Source organism: Phasianus colchicus, chromosome 2 (genome assembly GCF_987193195.1).
Source record: "Phasianus colchicus chromosome 2, bPhaCol1.hap1.1, whole genome shotgun sequence".
NCBI classification, from domain to species: Eukaryota; Metazoa; Chordata; class Aves; order Galliformes; family Phasianidae; genus Phasianus; species Phasianus colchicus.
In genome coordinates, this window is record NC_143437.1 from 16,395,082 (window position 1) to 16,419,544 (window position 24,463).

The window sequence follows — 24,463 nt, forward strand, 5'->3', positions numbered from 1 at the left end:
AATTTCAATGCTGGGGTTGGAAACTTTACAAGAAGAACCCAAACTATCCCCTTAAGCCTGCAGAATACTAACTATCTCCCTTGGTATTTTTTAATCTTCTGTACTGCTTCATTCCCGGAGAGCTTTTCATTAAGCCGTCTGAAAACACTGAGCTTCTCAGGAGGTTGGAATGGTGGGGAGTTCCTCACGCTTGCAGCTGCACAGGAAAGCTCGCTAAGAGAACTCACTGAAAGCGACTGAGCAAAGCTGCCACGACCCTCACGCGCCCCGCGCATCTCCCCGTTTGTTGGCGGGTGGCCCAAGCTGCAGCCAGGGGCTCGCAGCCTCCCAGCAGGAGGCAGGGCACCGGCCGCACCGAGCGCTATGCCTCCTCGTTTTGCAGCTTGGCCTCACGTCTGTCACCCACAAGCGTCGTGCGCGCACGTACGCTCGCAAAACGCTCCGGCTCCGAGCGGTCCTCGGGCTCCGCGCTTTCAAACGAGCCGCGCGGGGGGCGGGCTGACGGCAGGAAGCGGCGGGGCCGGGGAGCTCGCGTGTGCAGTAGCGAGTGGGGCTGAAAATGCACGGAGGATCCTTACTTGGAGACAAACTCTGATGAGAAGGGCAAAGCGAGGGGATTCGGTACTTCTGCTTGTTGATCTGGCTGTTTACTAGGTGCTGAGTGTAGCCGGTATGAATGACTGGCAAAAGAAAAGCCCTCTAGACTGGGAGACCTATGTGAACAAAAGGGTGAAAGTTGCAGCAGATGAGAAAAATGAATACGAAGGATGGGTCTTAACGGTTGATCCAGTTTCTGCCAGGTAAGTATCAAAACTTTTGTTTTCCTCAAGCTAAGAGAGAACAACTTTTTTCAGGAAAATAAGATCCCAAGACTGAAGCAAGCTTACATGAAGCAAAACCTGCTTGTTGATGCTCTGTGTCCTGTGTGTTTAGTTGGCAATACCTAAGAGAAAAAGGTGCTGTAGTTGATGAGACCCAAATCCACATTAATCAGAGCACCTCCCCTGTGAAGACAGGCTGAGGGAGCTGGGCTTGTTCAGCCTGGAGGAGGCTCTGGAGACAAGCTCATCGCGGCCTTCCATTACTGAGGGGAGCTTACAAGCAGGAGGGGCACTGGCTATTTACTTGGTCTGATAGTGACAGAAGAAGGGGAAATGGCTTTAAACTAAAAGGTTAGATATCAAGGGGAAATTTTTCACTGAGAGGGCAGTGAAACCGTAGCAGTGCTGCCGAGAGGCTGTGGTGCCACATCTCTGGAGATGCTCAAGGCCAGGTTGGATGGAATGCTGAAAACTTGAACTGGTGAGAAGCAGCCCTGGCCATGGCTTAGGTTGGAACTGGGTGGGCTTTAAGGTCCCTTCCAACCTAAGCCATCCTATGATTCTATACTTAATCTCATTCAGTGGACTGATAAGTTTGGGGAACTAATACTACCTGAATTTACATTGCCTTTACAGTGGATCTGGCATTATTAATGCTAATGTGCTATTCTCTTGTTGAGATGAGTGCCTTTAATAGCATCAAACCCTGCATCATAAAGAGAGCAGGAACACAGGAACATTCTTATACGTGTCAGATGTTTAATCTCTTATCCTCTGTCCAGAGTTCTCATGTCAGTGCCCTGCTTTCCCCTCTGGCAGACACCTGTGAAGTGTAGTGGCTGCAGGAGAGGAAGCAGGAAGTGGTAGCACAGGTCTCTAGCATCTCAAGTGAGCAAGAAAACAGGGCTTGAAAGACACCAGAGAACAGGCAGAAATTTGTCTCATTGATGCCAGAGGTCTTTCTTACCTTTTAATTGGAAGCTTTCTAATATAAGTACAATATAGAGGCTAGAAACAAAAGCATCCAGCTTGTGATATATTTCAGCTACGTAGTAGCTCTGCTGTGCTTATATTCTCATGGAGATGCTTGCCCTTTTGATAGGAAAGGTCTGTTAAGCTGTGAATGATTTGAGGGATGGCTCAGGCAAAAATCAAGGCGTATTTCAGTGGACATATCACAAAAAGCCTTTCTCTCCACTAATGGTGGCAACAGCATATTAATAAATAGCTGGCTTAGAATTATGGAAGTTCAATTTCCGTGAAAGGAAGAAAATGGTTTCTGATTATTTTCTGTGATATGCGAGGAGGAGATTCTAGAAGTACAATAGGTTGTTTTCCTGCTTCTGTTTTAGGACTTCTGGAACATAAGTGCCATTAGGAAAAGAACAGGAAACAGTCTTAAACAGCTGCACCATGAGCTTGTCCATGCTGCATTGTGTTCTTGCTGCAGAATTCAAGCTATAGTAATTAAGAAGCTAGCAGTTCTCATTAAAAGAGAAGAAATATATTACTATTTGATCAATAATTAAACAGTAATCATTAATAGATTCTGATGTTACACTGTGAGCTGCCACCATTGCACTATTAGCTTTCCAAGTGTTGACTGTATGAAGGTACTGTTTCTGAATTTTTGAAGACTTAAGCAAGGTTGGAATGCTGCCCATAAATGTCAGATTCCCAGTCCAGATTCTGATACCCAGCTCTGCTTTTTTCCTTTTTTATTGTAATGTAAGGCTTTGTTTGTTGGTACCTAGAGTAGTCTCAAATTCCAGGCCCCACAGTTGCACCATTTTAAGGAATAACCTATTTTTAAGAAAGATGCTGGGTTGTCAGTGTTGCCTGAAAGCCTAGATTACACCAAGGCTTCTGAGCACTCATCTCCAAGACTCTTAGGCTGTCTTTCTTCATCTTCAGTTAAGCACACTCAGTCATATGTTCTTCTTTCCCTGACAGTGTTGTCCTTGCAAACTTCCCAGAGAACGAACCGGTGTCCATTTTAGTTGTGTTAGGCCATGCTGTTCAGGAGGTCAACATAATGCAAGATGCGGATGATGAGATGAAGGCACGGCTTTCCCGCATATTTGAGCCTGAGGAAAGTAAAGCTTACAGCCCAGAGGAGCTCCACAAGATGAAGAACGACTTGAAGAAGTGGCTGGAAACAAACCACATCCCTGTAACAGAGCAAGGCGAATCGGGAAGAACGCTATGCGTGGCAGGGGTGCTAACCATCGACCCGCCGTACAGCCCAGAGGAGTGCAGCAGCTCCAACGAGATCATCCTGTCTCGGGTTCAAGGCTTGGTACAGAGCTACCTAGAAAAGCAGCAGTGATTCCTGCCTAAAGCAGCTGGGCCTGCACACCCCACCTCACAAACTGCTCTGGGTGCCTGTATCTGCTCTATCTAGAAGTGCTGGGTATAGGTGCCTTTGTCTGATTTTTGTACTTTAAGAAGAGACTACAAGTGGTGTAAACAAAAAGCACAAAGCATGCACTGTTATGTTTAGTTAAAACAAATGGATAACACGTTAAACTGCTGTATCACTGTCATTTTTTTAAACAGCACTGTGAAAGTTGATGAGAAACATAAATGGTATTCCTCCAACTAACATTCACTTCATTACTTTTCTAATGGAGACATCTTTACATGTTTAGTTGAACAGCTTCCACAGAGTATTTTTTCAGAAAGGACTCTGACTTATCAAACCAAAAGACTGTTTTGAGAAAGCTTTTTACTACAGCAGTCTTTGTTTTAACCCATGACCTTCAATGTAGGGCAAGCAGTGTAAAATTACCAGGAAGAGGCAACCGCAAGTAGTAGGTTTTACCAACGTTGCTCCCTATCTGCATTCATTATTTTGGAGCAGCAGCATTTGGCAGGACCTCCCTCCTTAGGATTCCTTACAGCTCAAGAACTTGGTGTTTCCACTTTAGCTTTGGCACTATTTTATGCCAATGCATGATGCAGTAATTTCTGCATGATTACTAAAGAAAATCAACACGAACAAACACCTTTAAGAATCACAGAATTGCCAGGATTGGAAGGGACCTCAAGGATGATGAATCTCCAACCCCCCTGCCACGTGCAGGGCCACAAACCTTCCCACCTAATGCTAGACCAGGCTGCCCAGAGCCCCATCTAATCTGGCCTTGAAGCCCAAGGTCCTCATTAACAAAACGCTTTCCTTATTCTTCCTGCGGTTCATTAAGAAGTACTTCGAGTCAGTGAGGTTCCTGCCGATCGCTCCAAAAGGGCAGCACAGTCCGTACCCTCCACCATGAAGCTGGCGGCCCGCTGCCAACCGCAAACGCGGATCCCGGAGCGCCTCCCGCTTCCTATCCCGACACGGTCCGATCGCCTCCCATATAGGCCTCATCCTGCGCATGCGCAGTACTGCAGTCGCAGCTCTCGCGAGATCTGCGCGAACGCTCGAGCAGCGTGTTCCTCCCGCCCCGCGTTCTCTAGCGACCGGAGCCCCGCCCCGGCGTGCGGCCGTTGGGGTGCGGCGCGCAGGCGGTTCCCTCTTTCTCAGGGACGCGCGCGGGGCTCGGCCTGTAGCTGGGACGATGTCGCGCTACGGGCGTTATGGTAGGACGGGCAGCGGCGAAGGACGCGAGGGGAAGGCTCGGCGCGGCGGAGGAGGGGAGCGGGCTGCCACTGGCAGCGGGGATGGGCGGCGTGGGGAGGTTTGCCTTGGGCCAGGCCGAGCGGGGAGGCGGCCGCTGTGGGGTTGGCGGCTGTAAGGACAGTCGGCGGGGAGAGGCGGGCGGGGAGCGGGCGCCGCTGGTCGGCTGGGGCCGCAGAGCGGCTCTCCAGGGGGAAGGGGGCTCTGAGGGTGACGGAGGGGCGGCGGCGCGGCGCTGGCGGGAGCGCGGCAAAATGGAGACGGCGTTAAAGATGGCGGCGCCTGCGGGCGGCGGGGGGAGGGGTGGCCGCGCCGCGTGCGCGTCTCGTGCCCCGCGCTGCGCCTGCGCGATGCCGCCCGCGGGCTCCTGCTGACATGGCCGCTTCTTTCCCTGCAGAGACCAAGGTGTACGTGGGGAACCTGGGCACGGGCGCGGGCAAAGGCGAGCTGGAGAGAGCCTTCAGCTACTATGGGCCGCTGAGAACCGTATGGATCGCCAGGAACCCGCCGGGGTTCGCCTTCGTGGAGTTCGAAGACCCGAGGGATGCTGAAGATGCTGTGCTCGGCCTCGATGGGAAGTACGTGTGTGCCGAGACCCCTTGGCTGTTCTTTCAGCAGCTCCTAACCTCGTCGGCCTGCAGCCATCAGCAGTATCAGCTCCTGTGAAATGGGAATCAGGCAGAAAAGCAGTGACTAACAAGACCTGTGTCTTGCAGGATCATCTGCGGCTCCAGGGTTCGAGTGGAAGTGTCGACAGGCATGCCCCGTCGCTCCCGTTACGACAGGCCTCCTGCGCGGCGCCCCTTTGACCCCAACGACAGATGCTATGAGTGTGGTGAGAAAGGCCACTATGCCTACGACTGCCATCGCTACAGCCGCCGGAGGAGGAGCAGGTACGGGCGGGATGGAGCGGCGGGGTTGCTTCGCCGGTTCACTTTGTGTAGCGCTTCTTAGCGAACAAAACACCAGTTTTAACTCTTAATGTTATAAGTCAACAGGTGTATATCACAATTTGTTGCTAATACATATCAAATGTTGCTATCTTAATAATCAACCTGGTCAAAACCTTTCAGGTTTCTTCGTTTGAGTCAGTCGCCTTGATTCAGAATGTCACGAGCCTTAAGATTTCATGCTGAGGCGCCTTGCAAATCCGACACTTAAGATCCTCCTAGACCTTGAGGTGATCAGCATAAGAGGCCAGATCCCCTCGAGCCATCTCCACCTAGCTCGACCTTATTCTTTAAGGGCAGAAAATTTGAGACGGTGACCGCCGTAACAGTAAATTTGGCTTTCAATTGGGGCCCCCCCTCCGGTTTAGAAAGAGGAACACCAGATTGACCACATTCCCAGCTAGAAAAATCTTCTTGCGTCAATCAAGCCTCACCCTGGCTCATTGGGCTGTCAGTTTGATCGTCGTTAGATTGAAGAGAACACCTAGATGCAGCGATCGGCTATAGATACTTCTAGATCGTCTAGATCTGCTAGACCTTGGGCCAAAGAGGGTCGACCTGCAAACTTGCAAGGTTTATTTTAAATACGCATTACAGTATTTTTTTATTCTAATGTAATTCTGCAATGTAATTCAGCTTTTAACATTTTTCTAGGTAGTAAAAATGCTCAAGACAAGTAGGCCCAGGCATTTTTTCCAACTGACAGATGCTAGTGGTGTGGTTTTGTTTTTGTTTTTTTTTCTTTGTTTTTTTTTTTCTTCTTAGTTGTCTGAAAATTTTGACTTCAGCAGGGCCTCACGTGTGCTGATGGTTGAGTCTGTTTTCTGATACGTGTTTTCTCTAACCTAAAACCAGGTCCCGGTCTCGATCCCGCTCCAGGTCCCGAGGAAGAAGGTATTCTCGCTCACGCAGTCGAAGCCGTGGTAGGAGGTAAGATTTCAAGCGCAGTGGCCTTGCTGTTTATTTTACAGTTTTTACTTTTCCCTTCATTTTGGGAAGGATACCTTTTGCATCCTTTGTGAAAAATACCTTTTGATAGCTTGTGTTCTGTTTTTTTGTAGGTCAAGGTCAGCTTCCTACCGCAGGTCCAGGTCAATCTCTCCTCGTAGGTATAGATCATTTTCACCTCGCAGATCACGGTCCGGCTCTTTAAGGAGATCAAGGTATGTGATGCTGTGAGCTCACAACACTGTTGAAAGAATACTTAAAGAAATGTAATGGCTGGAATTAGTGCTTACATTTTTTGCAGTCTGTAGTGCTGTTAGTCTCATGGAGTGAAATCCCATGGCTCATCTGGACATTTACTTTGAAGTTAAAAACCTGTACTTGTAAATTCAAAACTGCAGTTTCTGATGTTTTTCATGCTGCATTGAAATGAAGGTTGTGATTTTGATCTCTGGCTAAGGCTTTCCACTTAAGATAAAGTGATACAGAGAGTAATGATGTCTAGTTAACCATGGCAGCGGGATTTCATATGTGGGTGATATTTCTGGCAGAATCTTCTGCCACTTTCTAGTAATACTGTCAGTTTTGAACCAGAGAGCGGCCTGGCTTGAAAAGGACCACAATGATCATGTAGTTTCAACCCCCTTGCTGTGTGCAGGGTTGCCAGCCACTAGACCAGGCTGTCCAGAGCCACATCCAGCCTGGCCTTGAATGCCTCCAGGAATAGGGCATTCACTATTCTTCCTTGGGCATCCATTATTTTTCCATTTTTGGCCTTATCTATACTAAGAAAATGTGTTAGCTTATTTGAGTCCCCGTATTTGTTATAGCTGATGAGTAACTTGAAGAAGTAGCTGAAGTAACTTCAGCTATTTGTGTTACGCCGATGACTTTGGAGAACTGTGCTGAAGGATCTCAGCTGCATGAGTCACACCAGAGCTGATCTTTCACTGCTCTTTTTTAGATCTAGGTCCAGATCACGCTCAAGGTCTCGGTCTGTTGTATGGCCTCGAAGCAGGTAAAGTGCTTGTTATAATTTCTTCTGACTGAGAGCAGTTGAAGACTTCTCTCCCTCTATCCTTTTATTTTTTCTTTTTGTCCCCTGGAAGGGATTAGAAGGTTGTGCAGCATAGCAGTGTTTGCACTTCTCGTACACCTTTCTAGAGATCATACCATTGATTTGTGTCTTCTAATTCATGAGTTTGCTTTATTCTGTGGCTGCATGTATATATGCTTACAGCCATAAGCAAAATATATCTGTCATTTATGTTCAGTGGGGAGAGGTTTAGAAGGCTGTTTTTGTTATGCTTGAACTTGTGTCTTGCAGGAAATGTTGCATAGTTCTTTTGTTGTTGTATTTTTTAAGTCCCACTATAAGCAGTGAGAGGATTCATACTGTGACCTCAGCTCTTGCTTACCACTTACCGTTACTGAAGAACGGGTGAGAGGTGAGACAGGCTTGATTAGGGGATTGGCTGCATGCTGATTCTTCAAGGGATGTTGGTGGTTGGTTACTCCTAGAGTTGTCCTGACACACCACTCCTAGTGATGCAGGAGATTTCCAGTCAGGTGCAGCTTGCAGGCTGCTGCTGTGTTCTTGGTAACTTCTGCTTCTGGAGTTCTTGCACAGGAGATGCTCAACATTTTTTGAAATGCTGATTTCATATGCCTGCAATTGCAGTGGTGAATGGTGGTGTAGTTACAGACTAGAATTACAGAAACATTGTGGAAATGGTAAAATGTCCTACTTCTAGAGCCTCTGATTGGCACTCGTCATGTTGATATGCCTCTTGCAATAAGGTTTTGCCAGCGTTTGTAGTAAGACAACAACGCTCTTGTGTTATTGGACAAAGGAAGTTGTGCTCATGCTACAGAATACATGTTCTGGGTAGATGTGTTCTGTGGACCTTGCAGGCAATAAGAAAACTGCTGGTTACAGCGTTAGTTACTGGTACAGATGATGGCTCAGCGTAACATCCTGGAAGGTTTAAAAGCAATTGCACTGAATCTTTTAACTTGGCTAACGGTATCTGCACAGTATTTCTGTAAAATAATAGGCAAGATAAAAGCAACTGTAAACAGCTGCAGGCAAAAACCAAGGAAATTGTCTTCCTGAAGAGTCAGAATTCAGCAGCGTGATACTATGGAATATCAGAAAGCTTCACGTTGCAGTCCTCAAAAAGAAACAGCCAAAAGAGCACTGTAATGCTATAATGTGATGGAAAGTACAGCAGCTGAGTGGCACAATCTGAAGCTGCATCAAATGAGAACAAGCCCAAATGCAGCAGCTGCAGACACAGAAACAAAGGAAGAAAATCTGCTTACCTTTGGAATGTCTCTGGCAGGTAGGGATCTCCAATAAGATCCTCTCACCTCCACTGCCAGTCCTTAAATGAGGTCTAGGAAGGGCTGGATCCTGGCTCCTCCCTTTCCAGTCAATCAGGTATATTGCATGCAGCTGAGCTCCCCTGGGTTGGCCCTGCCTCCCCAGTGCTCAGTCACTGCTTCAAGCCGTGACAGCATTTCTGCTACACGTATGAAAATTATACCCTAAGTAGCACAGCAAACCCTTGAGTAGGTATATTAACATGCAAAATGCATGAGGAAAGTTTGATTTCAAGCCATAAGATGACGCAAGAATAGTTTACAAGTTATGAAGTCCTTGTAGCCATGTATGTAACACAACTAAAACGCTATTTTAATTGGGATAGCAAATGAAAACTGTTCAATTTACTTGAATGAAAGTGGCATTGAGAACTGAAGAATGCATCAGCTCTTACGTGGCTGAATGATGTTTAATTAAAATCTTGTCTTAAATGACACTTGTAAGTATTCTTCCATTTGTGAGAAGGACAGGGGGGTGGGTGGGGTTTCTATTTTGTAGAAGTGGTAGCCAAAGCTTTGCTGGGGAGCTTCTCGGGTGTGTTCTGTTGCTTCCTGACAAGCGGAGTCTCTGCAGTAAGAGCTAAAGGATTCTTCAGCAATGTCATGAGGAAGGGCTGCCAGCCCAGAGCAGACCATTCCTCTCTGATTCGTGATGCTACGTAGTGTGAAATTGCTGTTGCTGGTTAAGCTAACCTTCATTGTATGTGCATGCCACTGGCTGCTTTGCTGAGCTTTATTTTTCTCCTATTGTAGGTCTGGGTCCCATGGTAGATCTAAATCTGGCTTACCTGCTAAAAGGTGAGCGTATAAACACAACTAGCACTCAGTAATTTTTTTTGGTCATGATTCCGAATCTTTTTGGACCAGTATCTCAGTTGCATGTAGAAGAGCCTCTTTAATGACTGGTTTTTAATAATATTTTAATGACTTTTTCAAAATGACTTTTATTTTCTATAACTGATTTTCGTGGGTTGGTCCACAGTTCTTCCAGAAGGATTGCTGGTATCTAGCAAGCTCTTATCTAACTCATGACTATGATGGTAAAGTATTTTGGCAGGATTTGGGGCACATCTTGCCCCCTTTCTGTTCTCAGTCCTGTCTTTTCTTCACTTGTTTCACTGCCCTGTTGTCACTTTATAGCTGCTTCAAAGCTATGGCAACTTTCTACTGAGGGCTTCAGCTTTCAGCAGTCTTCTCTCTCAACTGCAGCTTCTTGCTTAAAGTAAGCCTCTAAATTGGGCATACTTGCTATCAACAGCGTAAGGGCGGTATCTCTATTGTACACAAAAAATATCAGAGTTCTTACTGCTCTAAATTGGTCAGAAGCATTGAGTGCATGGAAGTTACTACGTGAAGAGTTACATTGCTTTTTCTTTCTTTTACAGTCGCTCAAAGTCCAGATCACCATCTCCAAAGAGAAGGTAGGAATAAAAAGTAGAGTACACCATCTGATTACATTGAACAGATTAATGTCTGTAGAGGTTGCTATTAAGGTTAAGTTCTGCAAAAATAAAATCATGAACTTTCCTCATGAACTAGAAAACCTGATGGGTGTTTTCTTCTATGATTCACAAGTTTATAACAAGGCTGTTTCCATAAAAGAACTCTAGTGTAGGTGTCCTGTGTCCACTTACTGTTGTTAGTTGGAATCCTCTAAGGTAACCTACTTCAGTGAAACTTGGAAAGGACAATAGAAAAGGCAGGAAAATGTAGCAAGTAACAGAGGAAACAAAATGGCTCTGAGCACAGCTGGAAAGGAGGTGATGAAGTAGGAAGGAAACCACCAGTACTTGGCAGGATTCAGTTTTTCTTGGTGAATCTTCACAGTTGGCTCTTAACTCAAGTGCACAGCTGCATGCTGAAGTAAGAAAGAATCCTCTGCGTAACCAGAGATGAAGATAGTGGACTTTCAGTAACCTGACCTACAGTGTCATGGCTAGCTCTGAACTGGAGATGTGTAGGTTATAGCCCACCTTCACCTTAGATTCTCATCTGCTATCTGTGTGAGGATGGAGCCTCACAGGTGCTCTTCTTGAGCATGCTCCTTGTCTTACTCTAGGTATCATAGCTGGCTCTCATTTTAACTGGCCCTTTCATGTTTCAAGTTGCAATTTACATGATGTAAAACCTAACATTTCTAACACCCTGAGCTGCAAATAAAAACTTTGGATAGAGGCAATCTGGGGGAGTAGTTCCCAAAGGAAACCTGGGGCAGCATGCATGTTTTCAGCTGCTTTGGCTTTAAGAGTTGTCCTTACTCCTTTTTGTTTCTCTTTCAGTCATTCACCATCAGGAAGCCCTTGAAGGAGGAATGCATGTCCTGAAAGAATGGATTCAAGTTAAAAGGTTAAAGTTTAAGAAGAAGATTTATTTTGTTTACATTATTATAAGGGATTTTGTGGTGTCTTTATAAACGCAAGGGCTTAGTCCTAGAAGGTTGTTTCTATTGCCTAACAACAGGCATGAATTTGGATCTTTTAAAAGTAGACTAATGCAAAACTCCTTTGTTGTGTTAATGTTCAGTGATCTGGAAATATAGGGCTTTTTGTATTTGGTGCATTGGAATAAACAGTGCATTTCTAACTAACAGGTACTTTGCTCTAACCCTGCTGTTCATTACTGGTTGGGTGACTAAAGCAGCTCACTGAGCTGACTCACAGGAGGTAGGCTGTTAGGCACCCTGAGCTGTGCCTAGAAACAAAAGGAATATGAGACTTCTGCTCTTTCTTTCCGCTTGATTAACGGACCAATGAACTCAAGGTACGTGAAATAATTTTGGGATGTAAACTACTGAAGTAAATGACTTTAGAATTCTCATTTTGTATTCCAGTTGTCCAAACAGTTAAAAGCACTATGATTTTGGAGGGAAGGATTGATGTTCATGATAAGGTAGAAGAGCCAGTGCTGAAAAAAATGCATCTGGGTTGTCCTTTTAGGAGAAAAAAAAAAGATGTTTCTTACAGACATCTTTGCTCCTCTGCCAAGAGTGGTTAGAAGGCAGTTCCCAGGAAGGATGTCAGTGAAGGAACAGAAGTGTTCCACCTGAAACTGGGAGCACTGCTGGAAGGGGGGAGATGTGCTTCCCAGTCACTAACACTAGCACTGCTGCTTTGTTCAGAGTCAGTCACCTGGATTTCATATGGTCATGTCCTGTTAGATACTGACACCTGAGGAAACTCAGATGCAGCTCAGTAGTTGTGTGGAGAGTTTGTCCTGTGCTTGGGGAGGATGCATGGCAGCTGGGCTTTGGCTTTTCCTTCTCCAATCACCTGAGGCATTAGAATGGCTTTCCAGCCCTTGGAGTGCTGCAGCTGGTAAAAACTGGCACTGTGGAAATAGAGATGTTACACAGAAGGGCAATGGTTACCAGCATAAAAGGTAACTGAGATGCATATAATGGTGTTTAAAGGTGTTGTACTGTGTATGAATGCCCTAAATCTCTGTAAAAGCAAAAAAAAATTCCACAAAACCCATAAACTGAGATTATACTTAAACAAAAGAAGTCACAGCTTCACTAAGTGGAAGTTATACTGCATAAGGGCTTCAGTATATCCACACATCAGCCCAGTGCAGCCACCTTCTGCTAAAGAAGTAATAAAACAGGTTAGTGCCTCTGGGCAGCTGTCAGTCTGTGAAAAGGGAGGGTGGAGGGGGGCAGTACCACATCAAACCCCTCCTGAAGTAAGGTGTCTCAGCAGCTCAGGAGGTGTTGTAGAAGAATGATGAAGGGAACAAGGGTATTACCTGCTGTCAACTCCTGACTGCATGGATGTGCATTATTCCTGCCCCTGGCTTCCTTTATTCTACCACCACACAAGGCACTAGGATGTTCCATGAGTACTCCCTACTATATTCAGAAGTTGGATGCCTCTAAACATAGCTTGTAGTAGCCCCTGCTGCCCTCATCCCCTCACCTTTGCTTCAGCAGAATTTGGCACGAGAGGGAGAGAAAAGAATCCCACAGGACTTCCTTGAGTACTAGTTTCCATCCAAAGCACTACACTCCTTGATGGTTGCAAAATCCTTTTATTGAAGAGGGATATGATTTTGAAAGTGTACAAAAGTCCAAAGTGAGAAATGGGATCTGTTCCTATTGCACTCTGCAGCCAACCCGCACGTAGCTGCTGTTTGTTGACCCTGAACAGGAGTGACTGCCAGCTATACACAGAAGCAGCATCACTTCTGATGGTGCCACCTCATAAACTAATGGTTGCACACTGTCTTGACAACACACTGAGAACTTCTCTGAAGTGCTATAAAATTCCCACAAGAGTAGTTGGCTTTAAGCAGCTCTTTGCCAGACCTCAGAAAAACCAAGCAGCAGCATCCAGGTATACAGCTACAGAATATGGTGCTACTGTTGACATGTTGACAAGGTGTGGGCAGAGGTACAAGAGAGTCTTCTGCAACTCCGCATAGTGCAGAACCTGTCCTACTGTAGCAGTAGTCAGCCTTAGTACAGCTTATGCCCTTTTTCTTCTTCACTGCTTCTGCACATACTTAACTGTAGAGAAGTGCTCGCTTCTGCTTATTCCTCAGCTTGAAGCCTACTAGAAGGCACTTCTGGTGGTAGAGATGGTGTTTGCTGTTTTTCTACCACAGATGACAGCAAAGTCAGCTATTACCATTTGCAACTGCCATTACATCGAGCAGTTCCAATTCTGAAACCCTAAACATCACAAACCAGCAGTATGATAAAGGAAATAGTACTATTTCATTATTATTGCAGTCTTTGCGCTTCTCTGTTAACAGTGCTTCCCCAGAGCAAGACTGATGAAAATTCTCTCCCCCAGTCAGTGCTACAGTGGTGGCAGGAGGAATACCACCCCCTAGAAGCATTTAACAACCAGCAGTACGTTCCAGTGAAGTAATTTTTTAGGGGGCTACAGCAGTCCCCTCTCTCTGCTGTGTTCCACAGTTCAGGAGGCCTGAAAAGCCTTTCCTTCAGGGGAAATACCCACCTTTTCCTGCAGTAATACATTTAAGCCACAGCATTCTCTGCTGATCCAGGAAGTCGGTCCAACTGAACTCTTACAGTGAGTCTCCCTTTTTAGGGGCTTTAGTTTAAAGACCAACTGCCTCAGTGAACTCTTGCTCAAAATGTAGAATTAAGTTTAAACCAATTTGAGAGCAGATGCTTTCAGATATTATTAAAAGAAGCAGCTGTGTAGCAGTTTTGTGACCAAAACCCCTTACTGCCAATGCACAGTTTCACAGAAAAACGTGTTCTTATAGTTGGTTTCTATTCCTCCTGCAAAATTTGCCATTTTCCTGTTCCCTACTGTAAGGCATGCTGTTATCAACAGGCAAGCTCTCTGCAAACTGTGAAAATAAAAACCCACACCAGCCAACAGCATCACTGCCAGCTTGGTCTTCCAGAGATCAGCACCATATTCTGAGAAAACAAATACATAAAGACACTGATGTTACCTGGTCTATTATCAGGCTCTAACGACGCAGGCTGCGTCTTTACAGAAAGCCACTCACACATTACTGTGTGGTCACAAGCTTTACAATCATACCAATGATGCGAGACCCACGAGGGCACATGCATAAATCCATGCTGGGATTCTTGATTTTATCCTGCAGCAACTGGTCAAGTTCACAGCGCAGCTCTTTCACCAGCTCAGCTACCTAGCACACAGTACAACACACAGGTGAGCGCAAAGAAATGCATTCCCCCATTTCAAACACACAGAGCTCTGCATGCGCACAGAGCTCTGCAGCATGCCCAGCATTATTCCTTTTCATTACCTGGTGAGAGGCTGCCACAAACCGTATCCACCCGTCATCGAGGGAAATGACAAACTCTCCCTTCTGCAGCTGCATGTGAACCTGCCCGCCTCCCAGCAGGACCAGCGGGTACACTGACACCATGCTGCAGTCTCGAATGAACACACGGCTGGTCTTGATCTTCTCGTGGTACACCAGGTAGGGGCTGTCAAAGTGCCTGGTCTGCAATGGCAGAGCCCAAAAGACTGGTTAAACACAAAGAACATGTATACTACCTTTCTTGCAGCATCATTTGTACTGCAGTCTGCTCGGGCAAATATGGGATTGCCTGCAAGAGCTGCAAGGAACAGCAAACATGCCCACACATTTCTCAGACTCTTCAGGCCATGACAGCTGCCCTCAACTTTGAGAGTTAGTCCTGCTCCTACCCACTCTGCAGTAAGCTTGTCACAAATCAGCTGATTACCAGCTTCGCCTTAAGGGCCCCAGCTCTCTTTTTCACACTACAGAGATTTTCATGCGCATACTTGTTATGCTCTTCTAAAAGCAAGTGACTGAAGAGTTCAAAGCCTTTAAAACCTCATTTTGCAGTTAATGATAGGAGCCCCATGCTTTAAGCAAGTGATTTATAACCTGGAAAAGCACAGAATCATTAAATATGGAGGCAGACCTTATTAGACAAGTGCTACCATTTATCATGGTAAGGAGAAGAGCTCTTATCTAAAAATGACTATTAAGACAGAAGGGAAACTATTGAGTTTTGAAGACTCATGAAGAAACAAATCAGAATGGCCAGGGTTTATTTACCAATACATAATACCTCAGTCTGAGGTTGGGTGACCTGTATGTATAAAGACACTGCACGCATGCTATCTTAATAGCAAGGAGAAGCTGGTGAGTGTCACTACTGCATTTTTGTGTGCAGCTTTGTAGACACAGTAAAACATTGATGGGGGAGATCACCTGTCACCTCATCTTCTAATTCTACTCAGGAAGATGGAGTTTAATTCTGTGCTCAAGAGCAATAGACCCTTATTTATTAACAGGGAGACTTCAATCATGAAGCATTTTCTTTCTTAAGCTTCAAAAGGGTCCCTCACTTCTCATCTGTTCAAGGAAAGGCAATTTCTTTTTTAATAAAAGAAAGATTGTTTGAAGGAAAAAAAAGAATCCCGACCTGATAATTCACAGATGAAGGGTGAATGTGAACGTAACCATCGTTTTTTGTAACAAACTTCAGCTCTTCTGCTTTTGGTTGCATTTTGACAGCTCCTGTACTGGTCTTCTGATATTTGCCCTCTGGCTTTTTAACCTGTATGGTGCAAGACAAAAAGTTACAAAAATCTGCTGTATCAGAATACTGAATTCACTTCTAGAACTTAAGTTTTATCAATAACAGATTGTCAAGTAGTAGACAAGTCACTAGACACAGATGCTATACTGCAGATACTGTCTAAACACAGACATTTCATTTGTAACCGCTGTCTTCTAAAAGGTTGTAATTTACAATACGTTCGTAAAAACATTTGCTGCTGGCATTTACGTGGCACTAAAAAACTGTAGGAACAGCAGTGGTATCAAGCAGTACAAACAGGAGTTGGGCAACCTGGCCATGGCATAACAAGCAGCAAGCTCTGGCAACCTAAAGCAGGCTGTGGTCCACCACAGTGTAGCAGCACTCCTAATGGAACGCATCAACTTCAAAGAGTGAAAAAGTATTCTTTTACCTGGACAACGTTGGGATACAGCGCAGCACACAACATAGCTGAGATCAGCTTGATGTTCTCCGCATTTGAATTTGCCTACAAAATTAATAAACACATTAGACATCCTGCGGGTAGGTCAAAAGACAAAGCCCTGCTTCTGGAATGAATACACGGCTAAAACTGGTTTCCTTTCATAGCTGCATTGCTGTGTTTTTCAGAGAAGGACCAGTTATTGGTCCTGAGGTCTCAGACTAGGCTGAAGTGCTGCCCAATAGCTATTTGGAGCACACCAGACACCAGCTATCTAATTGTTCCCCTGTGTCTGGCTACAAAGTAGGGAAAGAAAGCAAACGTACCAACATGCAGGGAGACAATACAGCTACCAAGCTCTTATTGCCCTGCCACACAGCCCTAGGAGATCTCTGGCTCAGCAGGTACTGCTTTCTGAGGACTGTCTGCAATGCTGAAGTATTTCACTGCCTGCTCTGTAATGCAATTCCATTCCCAAAAATAAAGCCTGCACTAATGCCAACATTCAGTCCAGTCCATGAATCAGACCTGTGTCCTTCCAGCACTCACTGCCACCACGTGTGCCAGGACAGCAGCATTTCACTTTCTCAGCGCACACTGCTGTGTCAGTCTCACCTCCACACCTGGTCCTGTGGGTCTGAAGTAATGGAGGCTAATACCATACAGGAAGGAAAAACATAACAGGTAGGAAGTGGTTTGTTGCAAGGCTGCACCCAGAAGCCCATCAGGCTAGAGCTAACAGCTGGCATTCAGGCTGCATCAAAAGCTGCAGCACCTGTTCAAAGCACCAACAAGCTGCAAAATTACCTCTTCTCCTGTGGCATCCAAGACACCATCCCCTTCCTGGGACCACTTCCTCTCAATGTCCCTGGCTCTTAACCCCTCCTTCACAAATCCAATATCAGAAAGCAGCTCTGTGAACTGTCTTTTCAGACTGGCGATTTCCTACAAAGAAAGAAAGGTCTGTGATGTGAGACCCGCAGAGGCAAGAAAGCCAACAGCTTGCTTGGTTTAGGCACCAGAACTCTGCCTCAGTGTCCTCAACCAGTCCCTGCATGAGGCCACAAAAACTGACTTACCTGAAGAACTCTTCCTGATAAGAAGTTCTCCCTGCAATAGTTGTAGCTTGCCTGAGAGCCCTCTTTGGTACTTAAACGCCATCCCTAATTGAAAAGACAAGAGCAAACCTTAAAATACTGAAATTCACGCTGTGATACATCACAGACCTCTGATAGAGGCTTATCATTTTTAGCTCACCTTATATGCCTGAAGAAGAGCCAGATAGTCGCTGTTTCCTACTGCAAAGTCCAACTTCTTTTTGTTTGCTTCTTCTCTTTTATCCCATGGGGACACCTAGAAAGGCAGGAACAGATTAATCTCACAATGTAACTGCTTCTTATATTCGCTTTCAATTTTTACACTAAATCTGGACAAAACGGTCTGGCAGCACTTAATTAACTGTAATAACGGCATTGTTTCAACATTTGCTTATAACTACTATTTGTGTCACTGCTGCATGATTTTCATCATCTACTTGTAATGACTCTTCTGATGAGCACTGCATCAAGCGTATAAACTGGAAAGGCTAAGATGGAGAATAAAAATACTCAGGTGTAGTATGCTACAGTTTATAGCAGCATTTTTCTGCTGTATGAAAATGTACTGCTTTCAAAGCTGGAAATGTGACTAAGAATACTTACAAAGGGTGACTTAAAAGCCAGACTGGCTGCTATTGTGAGTGCAGGATCCAGGCAGCGGAAGATGGTGCCAAACAGCATTAGTTTGCCAATCCTGACATCAACAGGCAGGGAAGCCAAGTGATATCCCAGAGGAGTGAGCTTTTCATCTGCAGTTAACGCTCCCAAGTCTTGTAGACGCAGCTTTGACGCCCGCAAAGACTCAGTTCTAGGGGGCTCAATTAGTCGTGATAAAACAGAATGAAGGCTCTGTGCAGAAAACATCTCCAGAATCTTAATTCTGAAGGAGGGACAAAAAAATTGAAAGAAAAAGAAGGCAGCTTAGTTCCATAGACAGGATGCCAGAGCAATCATTTATCAAACATAAAGCAAATCTATTTTCAAGAACACAGCCCCTTGAAGAGGTTCTGTAAAGAGTGATTAAACTCAGGAAGTCATATGAGGATGGCTTACCTCCATCCAGTCTCAGAGTCAGGAAGAACAGATTATTTATCACACAGGGTTTTAATATGAAGTTTTCTCCGAAAAAATATTTTTTCTTGTTTTGTTTCTTTTTTGTATAAAGGGGTGCACAGAGTGAGGCAGGAGCAAGAAGACCTCTTAATTTAGTATCAGTGTTATGGTGGCATTGGATCCAGGCTTGGACTTGTTGGGTAACATAGTGCAACAACTCCAAGGGAGAACTTAGCGTAGAGAGATAAACATCTGGTGTGGGTCCAGAGCACAGGAATGCAAGCATCTTCTCAGGGGGAGAGACCTTCCTCCAAGTGCCAAATAAGAACTAAGCACTGTGCAGGAATATAGGGAGATCTGAGACATGGTATGATTAGATCTCTGGATTCAGAGGGACTATGATAGTGAGATCAAGAGAACCTGAAACCTTCAAAGCAAGTTTCTTGGTTTTGTGATGCTCCTGAAGGAACTAAATTCCTTAATAAGAACATTTCAGATACTTCCTGATGTGGAGAGAGGACATTCTACACTGGGTCTTTTCAGGTAATACAGAAACAACAGCTCACCTTAGACAAAGCTGCTCCAAGGGCACTCTTTGTATTTCTGGTAACTGCTGTTTTATGAGCTGATGGTTATAGTGATGGCTACTGAAAAGATGGAAGCAGACACCTGAGGCCACACGGCCTGCTCGTCCTTTCCTTTGCAGAGCATTGGCCCTGGACACAAACGTGTCTTCCAGACTTTCCATTCCTTTGCTCGGGTCATATCTACAGGAGAGCAAGAAATAGGCTTATATTCTTGGGTGCAGGGTGAACAAACTGCAGCTTAAGCAGACAGATGCTGCCAACCTCTATATGGACCCAATTCCCACCCCTGCAGCTGGATCTGGGTCCAGACTGGTTCCCCCACCTCCTAGCAGCTTTCTGCAGATCAAGTTCCTTCAGGTTCTTCCCAGCTCTTTGCACAGAGCAGGAATGAATCCCAGTACCTTTTCTCTTTCATCTTTCCGGAATCAATCACATAGACTACATCATCAATGGTGACAGATGTTTCTGCAATGTTGGTAGAGATGATGATTTTGATAACTCCTGCAGGAGGGCGGAGGAACACAGACTGCTGTTCTTCACTGGACAGTGAAGAATGAAGTGGATAAACAACACACCTGGAGGAAAAGTATGAGAGTACGCTCAGCACATCTCTGCTTTTTTCCTCCTGGGAACAGTCTGCCTGTATGCATTTTTGCACTGCCAGTACCAGACACTGCACACAGCCATTCAAATTTATGTAAAAAATGGCAAACTTCCCTGCCATATCAAGTTTAAGACATGTCCTATGGGAAGGTGGAGAAGTTTGCAGAAGGAACAGGTCTCAGAATGGAGCTGAAAAAAAACAAGCCTGTCTCCTGTGAACAGTCTAGAACATTCAGTTTATAATGCCAGATTGGAAAGGATCACTCCAGTCAACCTTATCAGTGGCATCTGTGTAACTACTGTTTAGCCAAGGAGATCCAGTTACATCTCCATGTAGCAATCTATGATCAAATACAGCCACAGTAAGAGCTGAAGGCTTTTTAGGGCACATTCTGAAAGAGAACAATAGCTGAGGTGAAGTTTTCAACAGCCCACTGGACCATACAGAGCGCAAAGTGGAGAAACTCATCACTAGGATTTCTGAGAACTACATCAGGTAACAAAATTGACACCTTTCAAACTTCTGAGATAAGAAGAAAAACCAATCAGAGCAAGTCAGTAGAGTAGGACAGTGCAGACGGTAGAGTAGGAATTACCTTGACTGGGTCATAACTCACACATTTAATAAACTTTATTTGTCCCTTGATAAAGGCAGACTTTGTGCTGAAAACCACTCTTTTTTTAATGGGTAAAGATATCATCTGGGAGTTTTTGTGCCTTACCTCTTGCTGTGTCTGTTATTAAAAAGGGCATTAGACTGGAGCTGCTCATAAAGCATCTTGATTTCTGCTAGACCAGGCAAAAATATCAACACAGCACCTAAATATGTCCATCAAGAAAAATAATAATCACTCAATAGAAATGACAGTAGGATATGTTATTAATGTGCAGAAGGCCAACGCAAAACTCCAGCTCTGTTCTGCAGTTCTTGTACAAAAAGCATACAGGCTGCAACAATTTCTCACCAAAGACTTTCCAAAGTAGACTATTCTTATCTTAGCCCATCCTATGCATATCAGGGTTTTTGTTACTCAGAACACTGAACACAAAACATTATCCTGAGGCTGTCTACAAGTGCACAATCTCTGTGAATCTACCTCTGTTCATCTCTTAGTGTGAGATACCTGGGGGGTATGAATGTTTGCCATCAACTATCCACTCCAGCAAGGCTTCAATTAATTCCAGATTAACTTTGTCCAAGTCCATGACAGACATTGTTTTTAACACTGTCTTGTTAACCCCTAGGGAAAAAGAAAGAAACAACACAGCTAAGCTCATCTCTCATAAAATACATGTGCTGGATACAGCCAAACAGCATGGCTGCGTAAACATGCAGAACTCAGCCTAAACAGCACCTGGTTTATACCAGACAGAGGCAGCCTCACAGGTCACTCTGGTCCAGCTCTATCTTTTCTCATACCTTATCAGGGTTCACATTTGCCCTGTATAGAGCCTAGACCAGGATTTATCTGTGAGCATACTTACAGTAGGAAGAGCTGGAAGCCTTCACGTGGTCAGTGGTGCAGCTGATACAATAAAAGGAAGGGATGCCATCCAAAGGGACAGGCTCAAGAAGTGGGCCCACATGAACCTGATGAGGTTCTACAAGGCCAAGTGCACAATGTTGCTCTTAGGCTGGAGCAATCCCAGATATGTGTACAGACTGGGAGAACAGCTCACTGAGAGCAGCATTGCAGAGAAAGACCTGGAGGGTCTTAGTGGACCAAAGCTGGACATGAGCCAGCTGTGCGCTTCCAGCCCACAAGGTCAACAGTACTGTGGGCTGCATCAATAGAAGGGTAGCAAGAGGGAGAAGGAAGAGACTGTCTCCTGTTCTCTTATGAAGAAAGGCTGAGGGAGCTGGGTTTGTTGAACCCGGAGCAGAGAAGGCTCTAGGGAGGTCTCATTGCAGCCTTCCAGTACTCAAGGGGAGCTTATAACCAGGAGAGAGATCTACTTTTACATGGTCTAATAGTGATAGGACAAGGAAGGAGGGCTTTAAGCTAAAAGGGATATTTAGATAGATGTTTGGAGAATTTTTTTTCACTCACAGGACAGCAAGGCCCTGGCACTTCTGCCCAGAGAAGCTGTGGTGCCCTATCCCTGGAGGTGCTCCAGGCCAAGTTGGATGTGGCCCTGGGCAGCCTGAGCTGGGGAGGGGCAGCCATGCCCATGGCTGGGGGTTAGAAATAGATGATCTTTTAAGGTCCCTTTCAACCCAGGCCATTATATGATTCTGTGATTTACTGATACCTTCTCAGGCTCTCTCTCTTCTCTATTCCAATGTTTCTTACATCAACTCAAAAACAGACCAACCCCATCACCCTTCTGAGATGCTAAATCTCCAGTGGGAATTTGTAGAGCAATTGAGCGCAATGACTCTCACTCACTGCCACTGGAGACTCACCACTATGGCATGAGGGTGTGCAGGAAGGAGACAAAGCACAGGAAGTATTTTGATGTTGGGGGGGGGGGGGAGTTAATGGAAAGGTCTGCCCTCTTCATTAAGCCTTTCACAGTGACTTGTCTTCTCAAGGAAGGCTCATGATGCTGAAGTGATGTTGATCCTTGAGACAGATGCATGCTAAGTATTATCTAAAGCTGATCCAGCAAGAACAGGTAAAGAAAGGAAACTCAAAGTCAACTAGTTATCCAAAAAGAGATGGAAATAGACAGTAGCTGAAAACTACTCCTTTTCAGATGCTTAAAAAACTGTTTGCAGTCCAGATGTTTGTTATAGTTAAAGAAAATGAAGTTTGTTTTGTTTTTCAAAGCCTACAAGGTTTCTCTTCTCATCTAGAAAGCAACATCTTGCTTAACTTCACCACTACAGAATTCTGAATTACACACCTGCATTCAACATACAGTATCATATGCTAGCATAATATGTTGGCTTACAGATCTTATGTGCAAACCTACTAGATTTAAGAAGGGGCTCACCTTTGTATCGTTTTAGCAGCTGCTTCAGAGTTAATTTTTGGTCTGGGTCTGAATCCTTGACAGCTGTGTCAGTGTCTTCCAGCAAGCCAGCACGTCTCAAGTCCTCCTCCACTTCTTCAAATGCAGTTCTTTTGTGTCTTGCTGTCAGTTTGTTTTCTTGCTTTGTCTTGCGCCTGTAGGGACTGCTGTCCTCTAAGACATACCTGAACAGCAGAAGAATGAATCATCTTCAAGTGGCAAGGAAAGAAGCCCAACAGTCTCCATGTAATAATTAGCTACAGAGACAGGGTATCACAGCTATACAAAGTTCCTCTCAGATTTATATGTAATCATATTTCACACTGACTGCAGTTCATGTTACTGCTCCAACTCCATCGTAAGGACAGGTAAAGCAGTACTTTTAAAGTAGATTCAGTTTTACAGATGGAAGGGCATGGCAAAGTGAGCTGTTAAGCCCCAGCGCAACTCAAGTTACTGAGCAACTCTAACTTTAGTGCAAGGGAGTTTCAGAATAAACTGTGGCCAAGAAAGTGCAATCACCTGCACTACAGCTCTTCTCTCCCGTGCTAATGAGTCATCAGTGCTGAAAGTTTTAGCCAGCTTTGGAGTAAAGGGAGAGGACTCCATACAGGGAGGAGAGTGTTCTAAAAGATATAATGAGAAACACCTGGACTGCAAGCGTGAACTAAATTAAGAGAGCAGCTCAGAGCAACAACCTGCATATAACTTAAAACAGCTGACTGATGTATTATCTGGAATATCTGAGCTGCTATGACTCTCCAGTAGCTACAAGTGATAGCAGGAATATTTGTCTCACTTTCTGCTGCAAGGTAGGGCTTACAAAAAGGAAATTCTGCTATTTTTTTTTACCTTCAGTGAAGAAACCTAACCACCACTGAAACAAACAAGGGTGGGTGAGGGGGTAAGTCTGTCAACACACAAGCACTAACAGAGGTTAGCAAAGTTCACTTCTTCTTGAGTATTTACACAGTATCTAATTCAGAAAAGGTTTTGGTGCAGTACTGTAGATCCCACAGCGGTATAAGAAGCATCTTTTAGTCTGTGCTTTAGCAGAACTCCAGGTCTTCAAGTAATGGGGATGTCTGAGAGTACCTTTTTTTTTTTTTTTTTTAAATTATGCACAGGTCAATGCAGTCAGCAGTGCAACTTTAAATGTCAAATACATCTGAGACAGTTTGGCAATTTCATACCTTGTCATTGCAATCACATCTTCCAGAAAAAACTGATCTACAGGAAATGTTCGACCTAAAAGGGAATGTAAGGAAGTAAATCTACATGCTACAGCAGATGTTTTCCACGCATGGTTTGGTAACATGCACATACACAGTCAGAGAAGGGCTGCTACCCTTACAGGAAGGGTAAGCTGTAGTGAAAGTAGCTCAGGAAACCACACCATATACATCTTGGCACAGCTTTTAGGGAGGAAAATTCTACTGGTATAAGGCAAGTATCAAAAAGACTCAATTTCCAAGACTTTTCTGATAAATCTCATTAGCTTTTCCATTTAAGACCTTGTAATTGCAGTTATTGTAGAAATCCACATCTTGCAACTATGTATAGTTAGCCCTTTGCTTAGAACCAGACTTAAAATTATCTTTTTCTCATTCAACACTGATCTACACAGGAATATAGAAACATTCCACAAGCAGAAAAAAACAAAAACAAAGCTCTAAAGCAATGAATATTGACAAGATAATAAAAATGACTATTTTTACCTGGTATGTTAATAATTGGACAGGAGTGAAAGTACTGAGAAAAAAGCTCTGCATTCAAGGTGGCACTCATTAGGATAATGCGCAGGTCTGGTCTCTGAACCATTATGTCCTTCAAAACCAGCAGCAAGAAGTCACTGAAGAAAGCAAGCAAAGACATTTGAACTTTTTCATTGTTAGCTTTCAGATCTCTTTTTTCCACTCATTCTCTCCACTTTCAGTGTTTTCAGTAGCATTGCAATAGAATCACATCAACAC

The 24,463-nt window shown here is 44.6% G+C and overlaps 3 protein-coding genes across 8 annotated transcripts in view; 2 read left to right on the plus strand and 1 right to left on the minus strand.

The window, feature by feature from the left end:
• The first annotated feature begins 478 nt into the window (after positions 1-478).
• GEMIN6 (gem nuclear organelle associated protein 6) lies at positions 479-3,802 on the plus strand. The gene is made up of 2 exons (XM_031596999.2): positions 479-800; positions 2,775-3,802. Exons 1-2 carry the CDS (start codon positions 673-675, stop codon positions 3,148-3,150), a joined length of 504 nt encoding a protein of 167 aa, XP_031452859.2. The 5' UTR covers positions 479-672; the 3' UTR covers positions 3,151-3,802.
• Positions 3,803-4,246: 444 nt separating this feature from the next.
• On the plus strand, positions 4,247-11,310 carry LOC116231296 (serine/arginine-rich splicing factor 7-like). Of its 2 annotated transcripts, XM_031596978.2 has the most exons (9): positions 4,247-4,406; positions 4,841-5,021; positions 5,160-5,336; positions 6,249-6,323; positions 6,455-6,556; positions 7,303-7,356; positions 9,477-9,521; positions 10,109-10,144; positions 11,003-11,310. In XM_031596978.2, the coding sequence occupies exons 1-9, from the start codon at positions 4,385-4,387 to the stop codon at positions 11,025-11,027; spliced, it is 717 nt and encodes a 238-aa protein (XP_031452838.1). In that variant the 5' UTR covers positions 4,247-4,384; the 3' UTR covers positions 11,028-11,310. The 2 variants fall into 2 exon arrangements, with proteins under 2 accessions (XP_031452838.1, XP_031452846.1); XM_031596986.2 differs by lacking the exon at positions 9,477-9,521.
• A 1,003-nt stretch (positions 11,311-12,313) lies between these two features.
• The window catches only part of DHX57 (DExH-box helicase 57), a 30,466-nt gene continuing 18,316 nt past the window's right edge, over positions 12,314-24,463 (minus strand). For 2 of the 5 annotated variants that reach the window (XM_090134929.1, XM_031596941.2), the window contains 16 exons: positions 24,209-24,342; positions 23,684-23,738; positions 22,473-22,675; positions 20,657-20,773; positions 20,255-20,351; positions 19,331-19,504; positions 18,909-19,109; positions 17,893-18,169; positions 17,450-17,545; positions 17,272-17,355; positions 17,000-17,137; positions 16,184-16,258; positions 15,634-15,768; positions 14,478-14,678; positions 14,246-14,357; positions 12,314-14,118 (listed from right to left, as the gene is read on the minus strand). In XM_090134929.1, the coding sequence (XP_089991055.1) occupies positions 13,916-14,118; positions 14,246-14,357; positions 14,478-14,678; positions 15,634-15,768; positions 16,184-16,258; positions 17,000-17,137; positions 17,272-17,355; positions 17,450-17,545; positions 17,893-18,169; positions 18,909-19,109; positions 19,331-19,504; positions 20,255-20,351; positions 20,657-20,773; positions 22,473-22,675; positions 23,684-23,738; positions 24,209-24,342 (2,302 nt within the window). In that variant the 3' untranslated portion in view covers positions 12,314-13,915. Of the gene's footprint in view, positions 14,358-14,477; positions 14,679-15,633; positions 15,769-16,183; positions 16,259-16,999; positions 17,138-17,271; positions 17,356-17,449; positions 17,546-17,892; positions 18,170-18,908; positions 19,110-19,330; positions 19,505-20,254; positions 20,352-20,656; positions 20,774-22,472; positions 22,676-23,683; positions 23,739-24,208; positions 24,343-24,463 lie in introns of all 5 variants that reach the window. The other 3 variants (XM_031596923.2, XM_090134928.1, XM_090134927.1) reach the window with 2 other exon arrangements.